We start from the raw sequence: 18431 nt of genomic DNA, 5'->3' as shown, positions 1-18431 counted from the left end.
TATATAATCACTTGCAGTGAAGCATTGTGTTTACCATTATTTCTATATATTTGTGTTTTACTTTGTAGGGACTTTGCAGTACATGGCTCCTGAAGTTATTGATAAAGGTATCCGTGGTTACGGTGCACCAGTAAGTGAGAAAGTGACAATCATATTAACTGTATTCTGATATACTGTGTTGCTGTAATCAACAGTAGAAATTGTAGTTTTGTTTATCTTGTTTATTTTATGTTTGTTTATTTTAATGTTTCACAAAACAGTTTGTTGATACCAACAATAATATTTTTTTCTGATTCTGTTAAACTTATAACACTCTGAATATTTTTTGAAATGTTACATTACTGTTTCAGATGTCAATATTGTCATTTATTAATTTATCATATTAAAGTTTGATTATCAAGATTGGTTTTGTTTTCATCACTAATTGTTTTATAGGCTGATGTTTGGTCATTAGGATGTACGGTAGTAGAAATGGCAACTGGTAAACCACCTTTTATCGAGGTAAGGTACTTGTTCAAAATGGCCAACTGATTTAAATTATGTGTTTACAGTAACTCTACCTACCCTTTCTGGGAAAAAGTTAAACACTTTATTTTATGCAAATTAGTTAAAAATTATTAATTTCTATGCAAATCATCTATGATCAGCTCAGTGATATTTTTTTGATTTCATGTACTTTCTTCTAAGTAGTGAATGACTAACACTTAGTTCTATTAAGGAAATATATTCTGAAAACTAAATTAGACTTCTTACTATGTTATAGTTGGGATCACCTCAAGCTGCAATGTTCAAAGTTGGTTTTTATAAAGATCATCCAGAGATACCTGATTCAATGTCACAAACTGCCAAAGACTTTATTCTCAGGTAAGATAAAGATTTGATCATCAGGGATAAGGAGAAATGATGCATTTCAGTTGGTTTTGTGATTGGTTTCAAAATGGCCCACTGATGGCCATGTGAGGTTTAGTTTTATGTGTCTGCAATCATTATGATATTATGGCCTTTTAGTCCACATTCAGATGAAGTCCAAAATCAGGGACTTATGGATTGACCTCTGAGCATGTGTGTATGTGTGCATCTATCCATCTGTATCCAGCACAGTCTCACACATGCTTAGAACGAAGTTCAAACTTCACACATACAGACTACCGGTACATCACATTGGGCATAATCATATGCACATGCATGTTTTTCCATTAACTGATTCAACATGCCCTAATGGCAGTCATTTTAATTTTTACATATTTATAAATATTTATATTTCAGAAACACAGATATCACCATTCTAGATTTGGATCTCAGTTATGCATGGACAGATTCTGTTCAAACTTGATACATACATTGAGCATAAATAACCTATATTTTTTTATCAGGCTCACAATTGGCCAACTGGCAGCCATTTTGTTTTAACCAGACTTTCTATCCCGAATTTGTCTGCACTTGTTTTTTGCATTCTGGAATTCTGCATTTTCTGGAAATGAACCCTAATTTTAAAGCCAACAGACGAAATTTGAGTAATTTTTCAGTTTTCATTTAAATTTGACTATTTTTGTCCCAATCTTCTGAAGGGAAGTGCTATAAGCAGGACTATTTTGTGAAGTTGTGATGAAAAGAGGGAACTGATAATGAAAAGTTTAACAAACACTTCATATAATTGACTATGTCAATAACAATTACTTTTTGACTCCCGTGTGCCAAGCACAAAAGGGAGTCTTTGCAGCTACCTTTTCTGTATGTCTGTATGTATGTTCTTCACTCCACACGTACCTGCATTGAGCTCCTCAATCTTATTTACACGTTGTTTCAAGCTAAGTTCCTATTATTTTCTGTTGTTTGTGCTTTGTAAACAGTTACTGGTTGTGACTAATGCGTTTTCGGAGAAATTCAGGTGTAAATCCGCCTGTTTTCTCTCAGTTTTTGTTTCAGTGTTGGCGAACTTGCCGAGCTGGCAAGATGGCCGCCCGCCACGTTGACAAAACGTGGTCAATGTGACAATTGTTTTGCTGGACTGACCCGTAATCACGGAGTTCGCTGTGAGTCAGTCTCAGGTATTAATATTGAGGCTTATGTTTCTGCTATTTCTGAAATTATTGATGCCAAAACTATTTTAGCTGCATCTCGCATTAATGGCAGCGTTATTGTTTTTCTGACCTCAGTTGCTGACGTTGATAAAGTGTGTGCTAATGGACTAAATGTTGGTGATATGTTTATTCATGCCGAGGCATTGGTAAAACCAGCCACTAAATTAGTGTTATCTGGGGTTCCTCCTTTTATAACGAATGCTACTCTTGAAAAGCATTTAAACAAATCCGGTCGTATTGTTAGTACGTTCCGATACATTCCCATCGGAATTAAAAATCCTGATCTGAGACACATCAAGTCTTTTCGAAGACAGGTTCACATGATCTGCGAAAACGATAGTATTGAGGACATTATACTGATAAAACATGAAAATCGACTCTATAAAATTTATGTATCAACAGATGAAATTACGTGCTATAAATTCTTTAAAAAACGACACGTACAACGCGATTGTCACAAAATAAAACGAATGCTGTGGCTGAAAATAGTCTACAGTCTACAAACAACACTCCAAATGACGAAAACAATCAACCAACCGAGACCGAGACTAATGGATACAATGTCGACGAAAATACCCAATCTGCACCACAAAGAAAGGATGAAAATAAAACAGCTGAACATCACATAGACAGAATTGAATATGAAGACAGAACGGAAACAGTTGAACCAAGTCAAGATTACAGTCAAAGCCGTGCCGATGATATGGATATTGGTGAGGATGACATGCAAATCACGAGGCTTTTTGAAAATGACCTACATACTGACGACGCCGGTGACGACGTCGATAGTGATAAAACTAATATTGTACAAAAAGATTCATTTAATGATCAAAGAAAATCTAAACCTGTCAGTGAAACTTGTGTGGCTAATCTAAACATAACAGACAGGTGTATCTGGTTCTGACCCAGTGTCAACATCGTTAGATTTTTCAAATACCAGTGAGGAGGTGGTACTAACCCACCCCTCAACCATCCTGCATTTCTCCGATCCTGGCTTTTGTGTTCCGTCTTACTCCTCTATTGTATCGGGTTCTAAGCCCATTGATGTTTTTGACCGAAAGGTCAGTGACCTTGATGGTCGGTCTGATGACAGAGATGAGATGGAGTCTCTGTCGTCAGATGTCTCCAAACTCTTCGAAGTCAGTATTGATGATGCTGACTTAAAATTGTTGAATCAAGATACAGTTACATCCTTTATCCAAAAATCATACAATCATAAGCGCGTAATTGACTTCGCGACAGAGTTCTGTCCAGATCTGGGAATACTTATTAAATCAGCGAAAAAATTCGTATTCAGCGTATGAATTCAAAACTAACAAGTTATTACAAGAAAGTACTCAAGAACCCAGAAACTACCATCAGTACAAAAGAAAAAGCAAAAGAAATATTATTGAATACACAATGGGGTATACCCTCCAACACTGGAGGTAAACAAAAGATCTAACACTGGTTTCTTGTCCTCAACTCAATAGATTTAACAATGTGTTTAAATTTGATCTTTTTTTCTTTATGCTTAATCATGGCTGACATTTCTGCAGTCGTCCCGAACACATGTGTTGTGTTCCTTTTTTGTCACTTGGTTGGTGTCGGTGTTTGCATCGTTTTGCTAACACACAGTAAGAGTGTATTAAATATTGAATATGAAATTTCAATGGATCATATTTCCAAGCACGTTATTGGCGTGCCTATATTCAGCATGTTTTTAGGTGCTATTAGTGCCTACAATATTTTAGTTCCAATCAAAAATCCCAATGAAAAACATAAAATACTCAGCATGGCTACTGGTATTTTTGTCTACAACTTATTTTTCATAAGTGAGTGCCTTTTGAAAATAAAACATAAAACAACTATGGGGTCCATTCCCGAGCACGTCACGGATGCATATGCGCTGGCGCTGATGTTTATAAATACTTGCTATCATCCGTCAGTGAGTGCATTTTAAATACAAAGTATGAAACATTTTTGGGTTTCATTCCAGCGCATGTCACGAACGTGTTCGTACTTTGCTTGCTTACTGGTGCTGTTGTTGCCTGCATCTTTTTGCTATACTCCATCAGTGAGTGCGTTTTAAATACATGTATAAAGTATAAACGATTTATGGGTTTTATTCCCGTGCACGTCATGAGCGTGTTCGTACTCGGCTTGTTTACTGGTGCTGTTATTGCCTGCATCCTTTTGCTATACTCCATCAGTGAGTGCGTTTTAAATACAAAGTATGAAACATGTTTGGGTTTCATTCCAGTGCACGTCACAAGCGTGTTCGTACTCGGCATGTTTACTGGTGCTGTTATTGCCTGCAACTTGTTGCTATATTGCAGCAGTGACTGCGTTTTAAATATAAAACATAAAACATTTATGGGTTTTATTCCCGAGCACGTCACGGGTGGTGTTATACTCAGCATATGTACTGATGCTATTGCTTATAAATACTTACTATCCTCTGTCGGTGAGTGCGTCTCAAACATAAAGTACGAAACATCACTGGGTTTTATTCCTGAGTACGCTACAGGCGCACTCATTCTCTACATATGTGCTGATGTTATTGTCCATAACTATATTTTAATCTCCGTCAGTGAGGGCCCTTTAAATGGGAATATGTTAATACTCTGCCTGTTCGCTAGCTTCATGCGCATCTATAAGCTTGTATTCCCTTTCAGTAGGGGCGTCATAGATACATTATATGAAATATTATTGTGCTTCATCCAGAGGAACATTATATATGTGTTCATATGCAAGAATGTAATTGTCCACAGCTTGTTCCATAACACCATTTCACTACAAAATATAAAACATCAATTGTTATGGATATGTTATTTTTCAGTATGTTATTAAACATGAATTATCTATGGACGTGTTCATACTCGTTGACAGTTTCTTGTCCCTTTGTATTTAAACATGGCTGATATCTCGTCTGTCATATGGAACATTCGTGGTTGTCGAGACTCTCTCAGGAGGTACCAACTTTTTAATTTTCTTAAGACCAACTATAAAAGTGATTTTTTCTTCCTACAAGAAATCCACACAGTCGTCTCAGACGAACCAGCATGGAAGGTTGTTTGGCGAGCGCCAATTCATTTCTCCCACAGTAACACGCATGCGTCTGGTGTGGCAATTTTGTTTAACCGCCACAAGCAAGTCAACGTTATAACAGCCAGTGATGTCGTGCCCGGGCGATTACTTCACTTACATGTTGAGATTGATGGTACACGCTTTCATTTGATTAATGTGTATGCCCCCACCATTGGTACAGAGCGTGTAGCTTTTTTCGCCACGCTGAAACAACTGTCAAATAATATGGCTCCCAACCCCATACTCATGGGGGGGGGGGTGACTTCAACTGTACTTTGAACTCCGATCTGGATAGAGCAAATATACCTGAACCACACACACTTTCGTCAACAATGCTGACCAACATCATTAAACGTTTCAAACTCACTGATGCATGGCAACACTTTAATCCTTCAGTTGAACAGTTTACATGATATCGCAATCAAAGTATGTCCCGCCTCAATACTTTTTACATATCAAAATCTATAGCCTCTAGAATTAAGCATACATCAATTAAACCACATTTTGATTTCTCCGACCACTCTCCTGTTACACTTAAGTTGTCTTTTACAAAAATAAACAATCACAATCCCGTCTGGTGCTTTAACTCTAGTTTGATATATTCTGAATATTCTGCTATTATCTCTGACTACTGGCTGACATGGCGCAAAGAAAAATCACGTTTTGATTCACTCCAACTGTGGTGGGATGTAGGGAAAATTAAAGAATTAACAAAACAATACACAGCAAGGCTATGCAATAACTATCGCAATATCAAACATAAACTATGCAATGAAGTCACTGATTTAGAAAAACACGTTGTCAATAATCCAGCACTTCAAGAACAATTAAATGAAAAACAATCATTACTGAACGAGTCAAAACGGAAACCAAGGGAGCAGCGATAAGGGCCAGGCATAAAGTTTTGAATGAGAGTGACGCACCAACTGCATTCTTCTTTGATATGGAAAAATATAAGGGTGGCAGAAAAATCATGTCCCAATTGAAACAGGCGGACGGTACTCTCACTGACTCGCCTACTATGATGCGAAGGCTAGCTAGAGATTTCTATGCCGAACTGTTTTCTCCAAACCCTGTCACCACTGGATGTCAAGACATTTTATTAGAGGACCTTCCACAGTTATCCGTAAATGAGAGAGAACAGTGTGATGCTCAGGTTTCTTTTGATGAAATGTCTTCTGCGGTCAAACGCTTGGCAACTGGTAAATCGCCTGGTATCGATGGAATTCCAGGCGAGTTTTACAAACATTTCTGGGAAGTACTTGGTACTGATTTATACGACGTGTTCTCAGCCTCGATCGAGGATGGTATTCTTCTATTGTATTGTCGCAGAGCAATAATCACGCTCCTGCCTAAAAAAGGTGACAATAACGACCTTAAAAACTAGAGACCAGTCAGTCTCTTGTGTGCAGATTATAAGATAATCACTAAAGCAATGTCTTTCAGATTAAAGTCAGCGCTTCCAGATATCATTCACGCGGATCAGTCATATTGTGTACCTAAACGTCAAATATTTGATAACATTTATTTGGTGCATGATGTTATTTCTTATACAAATATTAACAACCTACATGTACCTCTTGCTATTGTGTCGTTGGATCAGCAAAAGGCATTCGATAGAGTGCATCACGGTTATCTATACAAAACCTTACATGCGTTTGGTTTTGAAGATGGATTTATTAATTTCATAAAACTCATATATTCAGGCACACAAAGTATTGTTCTTATTAATGATTCTCTCACAAGCCTGTTGATGTTTCAGCGTGGAATTAGGCAAGGTTGTTCTTTGTCGGGCCAGTTGTATACCATTGTTATAGAAACGTTGTTACACAAAATCAGAACACGCAGTCAAATTAAGGGTGTTAAAATAGGCTCCTCTGACAGTCACGTGAACTTCACAGCCTATGCAGATGATGTAAGTTTTTTTCTGACGGAGAACAGCGATTTTGAAAAACTTAACGAGTGATTGAGTATTTACGAGAGAGCAAGCAACTCACGGATCAATCTTTCAAAATCGAAAGGTCTCTGGGTTGGCAGTTGGAAATCACATATCGATAGACCACTAGGCATTGGCTGGCACAGTGATGGATTAAAAATTCTAGGTGCGTATCTTGGTAATACGTCAACTTTCTTTAACAAAAACTGGGATGACATTTGTAATAAAGTTGAAACCAAACTTGATTGGTGGAATACATATGCGCCTGCAATGTCATATAGAGGGCGTGCTCTGGTCATTAATCATCTTGTCTCCTCAAAGTTTATTCATAGGTTTATCTGCCTATGCTCACCAACGAAAATTATAGACCATATACAGAGCCTTTTTCTCAATTTTATTTGGAAAGGACGTCACTGGGTGCCGCAGCAAACTGTTTTCTTACCTGTAAGTGAAGGCGGACATGGCCTGCTCCACTTAGCTACACGCGTTGCATGTTTTCGTGTGCAATATATTCAGCACCGTTAAAGTCCTATTATAAACCGCGGTTTATATTACAATGTATCAATTTAAAAATTGGGATCAAAAGCTCAAGTTCGGGGTGCGGTTTCTATTACGTACATACTGCAATCACTAAATGGGCGTGGTCATTTTTTGTCCACAACACATGCACAAAACAAACAATACACCGTACAATCTCTTGAATAGGCCTCGGGGAAGAGTGAAAGGCCTTATTTTGGTTCTAAAATAGGCGTTACGAAATGTTGAAAAATTACAGTCAATCAAAAAAAAATTCTACATGATACAAAAAATACTCAGTATTTTTAATGTAATATGCATTTATGGCAGAGCTCCAGAAGGAGTACCTACACTTTATGCAATTTTTTTTTTAAATTATGCTAATTTATTCATGACGTAGCAGTTTCTGTGCTCATGAATATTCATTAATTTGTGGGTCATTACATTTTAAAAGGGGCGATATATTATTTTTGGGGGAAGAGTTAGAAAGGGGGATTAGCAATCCTTAGGGGGTCAATACAAAAGAAGGGACCCATTTGGAGAGCAGCCATGCTCGTCGTGTCTGTTGTTGCACGTGACCTACAGCTGTCAACTGTGTTCGTTCTTTGACGACTTCGACTGGCTTCCATGTGAGGTAGTATTCTTGTGTTCTGTTTTCCTGACTTGAGTTTTTGAATCCGCTGTTTATGATTTTAACGTCTTTCATGTCTTTTGTAGGAGTGTCCAATCCATGATTCGAACTTGCGATCTTTGAGTTCCCAGCGCACTGTCTTGTCCACTGTACCACGAGTGTCTTCACACAGGAGTTAGGATTTAAGTCCTATTCATAGGACACTGTCTTCACTAGCATTCAAAAATCTAACTAAACATACTGGATTCGAACCAGCGATCGCTCACATTGCTGACATAGTACAAATCAACTGAGCTATGTGGGTAGTCATGCAAATTAAATAATTTGTTGTCATATTTAGCTTTATTGCCAAATGGTGTTTGCGAGAAAAAGATGGGCAGGCAAGGGAATTGAACCCAGGTCCTCCTGATCACTATGTAAAGAACTGACCCACAAGACCACAATGGATTGACTGGATAGGTTTGCATTTGATAAGACTATATAGTGTGTATATATATAGAAATACAACATATTTCTATTATTGAGTTACAATTGTCCAAAAAATTGCCAATTTTGTGTTTTTACTTGTGTAAACTATATGCATGCCATAACCCGTTAGTGTACATCTTGCCAATTGGGTGTTTGCCATTTGCGTTGCCCATACCTGACCCGACCCTAACCCTAATGCCAAGACACGTTCCTGTTAATAATTCCGTTGCCCATACCTGACCCGACCCTTACCCTAATGCCAAGACACGTTCCTGTTTATAATTGCTCAACAATGATACTCTGTTGTGCACTGTCTGCGGGTAAGTTGCATTGATGTCAACTGATTAAACAAGTCGCGTTTAAGTAATTTCCACTATTAACAAGTGGTTAAATTGTCACAATAAATGTGTGGACAAATATTTGAGATTAATTTTGGTGTAGACAACTCTCGTTTAATTATTTTACACCATTACAAGTTGTTAAATTGAGAGAATAAATGTCTCAACAAATATTTAATACTTAGTTTGATGTAAACAACTCACGTTTGATTAATTCCCACAATTACAGGTTGTTAAATTGAAAGAATAAATGTGCGGACAAATATTTTAGACTTATTTTGGTGTAGACAGCTCTCGTTTAATTATTTTACACCATTACAAGTTGTTAAATTGAGAGAATAAATGTGTGGACAAATATTTTAGACTTATTTTGGTGTAGACAGCTCTCGTTTAATTGTTTTACACCATTACAAGTTGTTAAACTGAGAGAATAAGTGTGCAGACAAATATTTTAGACTTATTTTGGTGTAGACATCTCTCGTTTGATTAATTCCCACAATTAAAAGTTGTTAAATTGAGAGACTAAATGTGCGGACAAATATTTTAGACTTATTTTGGTGTAGACAGCTCTCGTTTAATTATTTTACACCATTACAAGTTGTTAAATTGAGAGAATAAATGTATGGACAAATATTTTAGACTTATTTTGGTGTAGACAGCTCTCGTTTAATTATTTTACACCATTACAAGTTGTTAAATTGAGAGAATAAGTGTGCGGACAAATATTTTAGACTTATTTTGGTGTAGACAACTCTCGTTTAATTATTTTACACCATTACAAGTTGTTAAATTGAGAGAATAAATGTATGGACTAATATTTGAGACTTATTTTGGTGTAAACAACTCGCGTTTGATTAATTCCCACAATTACAAGTTGTTAAATTGAGAGACTAAATGTGTGGACAAATATTTTAGACTTATTTTGGTGTAGAAAAGTCGCATTTAATTTACTTCCACAAATTACAAATTGTTAAATTGAGAGAATAAATGTGTGGACAAATATTTTAGACTGATTTTGGTGTAGACAACTCTCATTTAATAATTTTACACCATTACAAGTTGTTAAATTGAGAGAATAAATGTATGGACAAGTATTTGAAACTTATTTTGGTGTAGACAACTCTCATTTGATTAATTCCAACAATTACAAGTTCTTAAATTGACAGAATGAATGTATGGACAAATATTGACCATTATATTTGTGAGTAAATACCTGTTGTTTAATTAATTTCCACCTCTACAAGGTTGAGAGAATAAATGTGTCGACAAATATTTGATACTTATTTAGGTGTAAGAACTCGTGTTTGACCAACTTCCACCATTGCAAGTTGTTAAAATAATGAAATAAATATACTGGTATCATTGGATATTTGATTTAATTGTGAAACTTTCTAACAAAATGTTAACTGCTGGCTTCGAACCCTCAATCAACAATTCCGCAGACACAGTATAAATTCAACAACACCACAGAAGATATTCGTCTGTTGCCTGAATTGTTTTCGTAATATAGGGAACGCCATCGACACTTTAACAAAACTTACCTTGACTTGGGTCTTGTTTATCTCTTGTCACAATCTGGAAACTGTTGAACAAATTGCGCGTTATTTTATTATTTATTTCGTTTTGTATGGTGGAGTTTTGTGAGGTTTATTATTTTTTTGCGACGTTCTTTGTTTACTTGTTTACGGTTTGAGAGATTTCAGTTTATTTGATTTACGTTTTTACGGTAGCTCTGAGCGGGACTCGAACCCACTGTCTTTTCAAGACAATTTTGTTTTAATTTTGATGGCACGCTTGTGTACCACGCCACGACGTTGGTCGTTAAGTGGTGTTCATTTTTCTAACTACTACAGTGTTCCAATGAGTTGAACGGAAAAGCCAAAACGATTGCTGGTTTCTGATTGCTTCGGTTCTGGTGAGTGTGTATCTAGTGTGATTCGAACCCATGTCGTTTGTATTGGGCGTTTTTTTATTTCCCATGTTGGTTACGCCGTAATATGCAACCACTTCCCCGTTTTATTGTGATTTTGAGTGTTTAATGATGTCTTCCTCACCCGTCACGCCATGACCCAGTTTCAACCACACGGCCATTTTGCAACACAGTTCGTGACCCTCGGCGTCACCCGACTGACTATATGAGCGTTCTGTTCAACTGTTAAGCTAGGATTTATTACCGTTATTATCATTATATTGTCACGTGATTTGTTTTACCTTATGTGTAATGTCTTAAGTATCTTTATTGTAATTTGTATATACCAATTCGTATATACCGAGGAAACGACCCCGATTGAAGGTCATGTATTTTATGACGTCACCAATTCGTGTGTAGGTACTGCTTCTAGATCTGTGCCGCATTTATTTTTTTAATTTTCTTGGTAACGAAAAGTATATTCTAACAGAAGTTTCAAATAAAAACACGAATGCACTGCTTAGTAGCAAATGATCACATAACGGTAGCTCGATCCGGCCATGCTGCTGGTCACAAGTGAATAACTTACTTGTTTTCGAAGTGTTGATATTGGTGATTATTATTTAGTAGTGATTACAATAAATAACGCACGAAAAATAAATTCGTTGAATTGTTATAAAATGCAAGTAAAATTCAACTTAGTTTCCCCGTAAGCGAATGATTTCAGTCACATGTAAACAGCCGATACGATATCCGCCATGCTTTTGAATGCTCACGTGACGTATTATTGACCGGATAGGTCAAGTCGCTAATTAACCAATCAAAATGCTGGATGGTGCCCACGTGTCTAAATTACATAGCTCATTTAAATATGTTAATGACAGTTCAGCGACCTCATGGTGAACACAACACGGAAGAGATTTACCGATAATGTAGTGCGATCTTTTGCCTTTGATTTCCATGGGAAAACGGCATGATTTTTTTTTTAAATCAAGAAATTATTTGTTTTCGAAAGATAAATTATTCTTCAATGCTCAGTTTAACACTTTTACGGTGATAAAAGCTCATTGTCTAAAACTTACGAAACACAGACGTATTCAGAAAGAGTATTGACAGAGGTCGCCGCCAGAACAAAAGCAGTTTCATTGCCTGTCTGACATCTTATCACCGCTGAACAATAAATAGGTGTGAATATTTTTAGGCATGTTGTCGAAACAAATGAATAGGATTTAGGAACAATGCCGTTTTGGAACAGCTGGTTGAAACAATGAAGTCAGTCACGGTCTTGTTGAATTGGGGGTGCGGTTAGTAATAGGTACTTTTCAAGTTTTCAATTTTTGTTAAGAACTCTTTAACCCCGAAGCCGGAATTGGGGGTGCGGTTACTATTACGTATGCGGTTTATATTAGGACTTTAACGGCACTACCTATACTCTGACATTGATCATCCAGTCTTCGGTTTTACAGACTACTTTCTCCAACAAATACACAAGCGGCGTTACGACAAACAGATTTTTACTCTGACTTGCACAAGGTATGGTCATCACTCCCAACTTTACGGAAGGATAGACCATCGACATATAATCAGATCTGTCAGGAACCACTTTTTCACAACTCACTTATTCTTCATAACTTGCAACACACGCCACTAAATATGGTTCATTTTCACGAAGCCGGGATCACTAAAATTGGTGATCTGATTGATCAAAATGGCTGGAAAGATGCTGACGTTATTCATGAGTCGGTACCGATCTATTCAAAATGGATCTTTAATTTAGCAATGGATACTATAAAACAAGCAATTCCATTAAAGTGGAAAAATATTATCTACAATGGTCCAGATACTGAATCACGTGCTACGAAATATTCGTTAGAGCTGATATATAGGGACGATGAGCGTGACATTTTTCTGAATTACCCTTTGTATAAGTTTGAGAGGGGTTCCCTATACAAATTTCTAGTTATACTGAAGAAGCTGAATTGTGACAATACACTTCACCACACTGTGTATAATGACATACTGTCATTTAGTCAAAACAGCAAACCCAATTTCACTGCATGCTATACACCACCCATCACTAAAAAGGACGGCGACCTCCGGTGGCGGCTAATGCATGCTGCATATCCCACTGGCGGCTTCCTCGTAAAGTCGCGTATTCGAGACGATAAATGTCTGTTTTGTCAGGAAAAGGATGACCTAGTCCACATTTTTCTGGATTGTCCCAGGTTGACGCATGTGTTCACCACTTTTAATAATTTAATCCAGAAACTAACTGATACACCGAACAATGAATTCAGATTCCACTTACTGAACCATTTCTTGGATGTGTTTCAAGATCGTTTTTGTACAAATGAAGCCCTAACCACGGTCGTTAACGACCAACTCCAGCTATCTCTAGATACTACGTGATGTACTATAGACATGGTTACAGCCCGCATGGAAACCTCTCTATTGAACTTTAATTCTATATATTTTCGAAAAACTTCAATTTTGCAATAATAATACATTAATTTTTTATATAAATAATTATTTCATATATTCCTCAAAGGTTTGTATTTGTTCGTTTTTATAATTACTAAAATGCATTCTCGTAAACATTAATTTATTGTTCTCGTATTATTTACTAGTGTAAATTGATAATTATTACTTTTTATGAGAATTGTTATGAACATTTTTATATGTATAGTACTGTAAACGTTTTTTATATATATATCGGGGAATAAAAATCAGAAATGTACGTCTTTATGTCTGTATGTATGTATCTCAAGAACCACTAATCAAATTTTGGTGAAACTTGGCACATAGATGCTCTGGGATTATGCGCAGAGTTGATTAGGCCGGGTTTTGGTAAAAATCTGTTTATATTAATTACCTAATTTGCATATTGATTAACCAATTTTCGCCTTTCCACTGATATCTCAAGTACCAATCATAACATTTCAATAAAACTTGGTACATAGATGTAATACGACACTTCACAGACCTGATAGTTTTTAGGGTAATATCAGTACATATTAATTACCTAATTTGCATAATTAGTTAATTTTCAGCTCTTCACCTGATATCTCAAGTACTAATCATCACATTTCAATAAGACTTGCGACATAGATCTTCTAAGACTGTGCAGAGACATTATTTTGGGGTAAATAATTGTGCATATTAATTTGTTAATTTTTTGCTGTTCCATGGCTGTTGTACTAATGTCTAAAGAACCACTCCTTGGATTTTAATGACACTTTTAAAGAGTACTCATCATCACATTTCAATATATACCATATTAGTTTATGGTAAATATTTATGCTTCTTAATAAACATAATTAATTACCACTGATATCTCAAGTACTAATCATCACATTTGAATAAAATTTGGTGCATAAATGCTCTAGGACAATAGACATCCTGATTAATTTTGGGTTAAAATCTGTTCATAATAATTCTCTAATTAGCATAATAATTAATAATTTGTTGGTTCTAATCACATTACAATGAAACTTGGTACATAGATATTACATTACGCAGATCTAATTACTTTTACATTGTGCAGACCTTATTAGTTTTACACTTAAATCTGTTCATATTAGTTACCTTATTTGCATAAGCTTTTCAATCAATATCTCAAGTTCAAGTAATTTTGAATTAATTTTTAATGTGTCTCCAATACTCTCAGCACACAGGAGTTTTTTCTAAGCTTTCATTGATTACATCTTGGGATGGATGGTAGATATTATAGTTTACTATATCTTGAATACAAGAAGAAAAAATCAGGTTGTAAACTCCAATGATGGCCATACTGTATTAAAGACATATTCATATTTTCTGACCCTATAGGTGTTTTAGAATTGATCCTGAAAAGCGTGCCACTGCCTCAGATTTATTGAGTCATAAGTTTCTTGCCAAGGAAAAACCAAAAATCAAAGTAACAACAGAGCATCCACAGTATGGTAGAAGTCATTCAGGTTAGTGGTCTAGGGAAGAAACTCATTGTTCATATTCTACACTGTCCTGACATGGGACAGTATGGGAAATGTTTACTTATTCAGTTTACTTATTTCTTTTTCAGTTCCATTATCTAAATTATTATTAGAACCCAGTTCAGCAGCAAAGAAGGCACATAAAAGTGTTTCATCAACATCAGATTCTTTTACTTCAACAGTGGATGATGATCTCAGGTATGTACATCATTTCTCATTGATCTCTTTAATCAGTTATTTATTGTTATACTTCTCTTTGCCTCATGCCCATTGTTACAAGGCAGTTTCATTCAGAATTCTTTGTTCACAAGTACTTGGAGAGTATTCTTTTATTGTTTTAAACATTCTACATTTACTTGGTCCAAATAATTTACTTCAAAAGGACTGTTTCTTTGTTGAAAACTGTTGGCATTTACATTAGTACCCAGGCTGTATTTCAGAACAAGGTTGTTCTCACATGATCCAAACGGAGATTACAACTTTCTTCTCTTTATTGTTAAATGAAGCTAATTTTTGAGCAACAACACTTGAATTTTAACTAAAGATTTTCCTACTGATGAGCTTTGCATTGTTTCTGTATCTGTCCTACATGTTCAAAGCACAAACTACAATGGGGCTGCAGAAAATTTGTCATTGCTAAACCGTTGTTATCATTCCCCTTGTACACTACTGTAAAATAATTTATTTTCTCTTGGAATAAATTTTCGCTGAGGTAATGATTCAGTGAAAATAAAATAAAATCCAGCGAATATACAATGTACCTTTTTTCCTATATTATACATTCAACTCGCCAAATAATCAGTGAAAATAAATTCTATACCCAAAGTGTTTTTTTCAGTGAAAATTAATTCCAGCTAAAATAAAGTATTTCACAGTAATAGAAATTATTGTCCTACTCAGTCAGGTAAAACATTCATTCTGAAAAATGGCAGATGATTCGCAGGGGGGTATGGTAATTGCCATGATTGAATCACTTGGTGCTATGTGTTTTGAAAATGACCAAATATATGTACAACCATCAATGTTGCGTGCATGCATATTGTGCATGCTTATAATTAGTATAAATTATTTGCAACAAAATGAACTCTATTTGCATATGTGTGCTTAAGTATGTGTAAGAACAAGTATATGTTAGGATGTGCACATAGGAAAAATATGTATACCAGATACAAAGATTTGTCATATAAAACTCATTTTCACAAACATCTTTACATATTGACAAAAATACAATCACAGACCTTAATAAGAGAGAGACAGGCAACTGGCTTATAATACAAAAGATTTTATGATATACATTGAAAATGGTGAGTTATTACTATTATGAACAAATCACTAAGCTTAGGAGGCTACATGACATCAATCACAAGAATGGACTGTATTCAAACTTTTTTTAGTACTGGCTATTGGGTAAACGACAATTAATATATTGTAGAAATTTACATTTACATTTACAGGCATTTACTCTCACCATGATGAAAAATGGTTTATCAGGCTTGCCTTTAAACGTCTTATTTTTTGCCCTTTTTTCAAAAAAGTGAAACATTTCTTTTTTAAATTAGTGTAATTTTTACCTGAATCGTACGTTGATGTGTTTTATTTTAGTAAAGTAGTTTTAAAAAGTCTTTCCAGAAATGATTGTGTTGACATGCTTTGAGTTGTCATTTTTCACCCGTTTTTGAGAAAAATAATTTAAAATATATATTTATCATCAGTCATTTTTCAGAAGTTGTTATCTCAATATTTTCAAAATGTCAAGATCAACTGAGACCAGAAATGCCATACTTTTTGCCAGTTTTCTAAAAAAAAACAACAATTTTGTTCAAATTAACATAATTTTTACCTGAATCATACAATTTTCAAGAACAGTGGTCAGAATTTTGTAGTTATATTAAATTCAGAAATCCTGAAACAGCCAAGATAGTCACCCCAACTTGTTTTGATTATTATTTTTTATTTGTTTTTAGAAAAATAAATCACATGTTCAAATTATCATATTTTAATTGAATCATACTATTATAAAAAAAATATTAGTGTGTTTCAGTTTACTTTGGTATGTTGAAACCGCTGATATTCTGATAATTATTGGAAAATTATTAATATTTATTAACATATTCATATTGAAGTTAGAACAGTGTAAACAGACATTGTATTGAAATTGTTTATTGATTAATTGGATAGAGAATTATATAACCCAGGTTAAAACAAAGAAAACACTGTAGTTGCTCATCTCTCTCATTCTAAGGTATATGATACAACACACATAATGCTTGCACCGTATAATAAATCTTTTTCTTAATTCTTTATTTCTTGCTATATCATGCAGGGATTGGGATGACATGGTTACTAACATGGATGCTATCTTACAAATGTAAATCAGTTTACCCATTTTTAACTTTATTCTCCAATATGTTAGTAATATCTATGCTATAGGTCGTCGCACTGTTGTTTTGTATCTTTACAACTAGCATGTGAATTTAACAATAGACCACAATCTGCTGTGACAACTTCACCCATGAGTTGTTTTATTAATAGAAACATGTACAATTTAATAACAGTGCACTTATTTTATCTTCAGACGAGACTGACTGGTTCTTGTCAACCAGACAGTGTGTATGCCCATATACGCAAAACTTAAACAAGTGTGACGGCCTATATATCATTAATGTTAGTACATGTATAAATATTGCTAGCATTGTATATACATGTCACCTTGCCAATATAAGAGAAAGGGAAAATATCTGTCATTGTTGCTGTTGTTGTTGTTGTTGTTATTGTTGTTGTTACTGTTGTTGTTGTTGTTATTACTGTTGTTGTTACTGTTGTTGTGCTGATGTTGCTGTTGTTGTTATTGTTGTTGTTCTTGTTACTGTTGTTGTTAACGTTGTTGTTGTATATTATTGTCATTGATCAAATTTGAACTTTTTTCTTTGTCAAATTTCAATAAATTGTTTGTGGTACAGAACAATATGAATTTTGTCATCAAATACAGCTGAGCTATTTCGACTGTGTGGTTGCTTTTGTTAAATTTATAATTTGGCTCTAAATCCAAATAGATGAAATCACCAAAATGTTGGCAATAAGATTTATAGCATTCAAAATATCTTGGATTTATTCCGATCTAGTATTAAAAATAAACAAAACTTTATTTTTTTATTTCATTTCACAATTCCAAACCTTAAGAATAGCTAATAATGAATATGAGGTTATTACGAGGATACTGTAAAGTGTGCACGAAGACAGTACAGCGAGAGTATAGACCGATGCACAGTGGAGGTCTATGCAACAACGTACTATCTGAGTGCATACTTTGCAGTATCCATATACATCTTTTCCTCCCAGGAATACATCATGGGAATGCCGAAATCAAAAACGTTTAGAACAGATTTAGTGAACTTCTTTGTGTGGAGTATGGTCAATGTTTGTTTTTATTATTAGAGGATGCTTATGCACGTAATCGTTCCCATATTTGGAATTTAATTTTCGTTTCCTAATATGGTAGGATGAAAATACCC

At 35.1% G+C, this 18431-nt stretch overlaps 1 protein-coding gene across 3 annotated transcripts in view; it reads left to right on the top strand.

The window, feature by feature from the left end:
• LOC102803495 (mitogen-activated protein kinase kinase kinase 15-like) overlaps positions 1–18431 on the top strand; it is a 60702-nt gene that overhangs the window by 22661 nt on the left and 19610 nt on the right. For 2 of the 3 annotated variants that reach the window (XM_085505107.1, XM_085505108.1), the window contains 6 exons: positions 69–130; positions 436–501; positions 764–864; positions 14777–14904; positions 15009–15117; positions 17243–17287. In XM_085505107.1, coding sequence (XP_085361233.1) covers positions 69–130; positions 436–501; positions 764–864; positions 14777–14904; positions 15009–15117; positions 17243–17287 — 511 coding nt within the window. The remainder of the gene's footprint in view (positions 1–68; positions 131–435; positions 502–763; positions 865–14776; positions 14905–15008; positions 15118–17242; positions 17288–18431) is intronic. The other variant, XM_085505109.1, reaches the window with a different exon arrangement.

The sequence above is a fragment of the Saccoglossus kowalevskii genome, chromosome 11, assembly GCF_978046115.1.
Source record: "Saccoglossus kowalevskii chromosome 11, keSacKowa6.1, whole genome shotgun sequence".
Classification (NCBI taxonomy): Eukaryota; Metazoa; Hemichordata; class Enteropneusta; family Harrimaniidae; genus Saccoglossus; species Saccoglossus kowalevskii.
The sequence above is the reverse complement of the archived record's forward strand: the minus strand, read 5'-3'. Positions and strand labels throughout refer to the sequence as shown.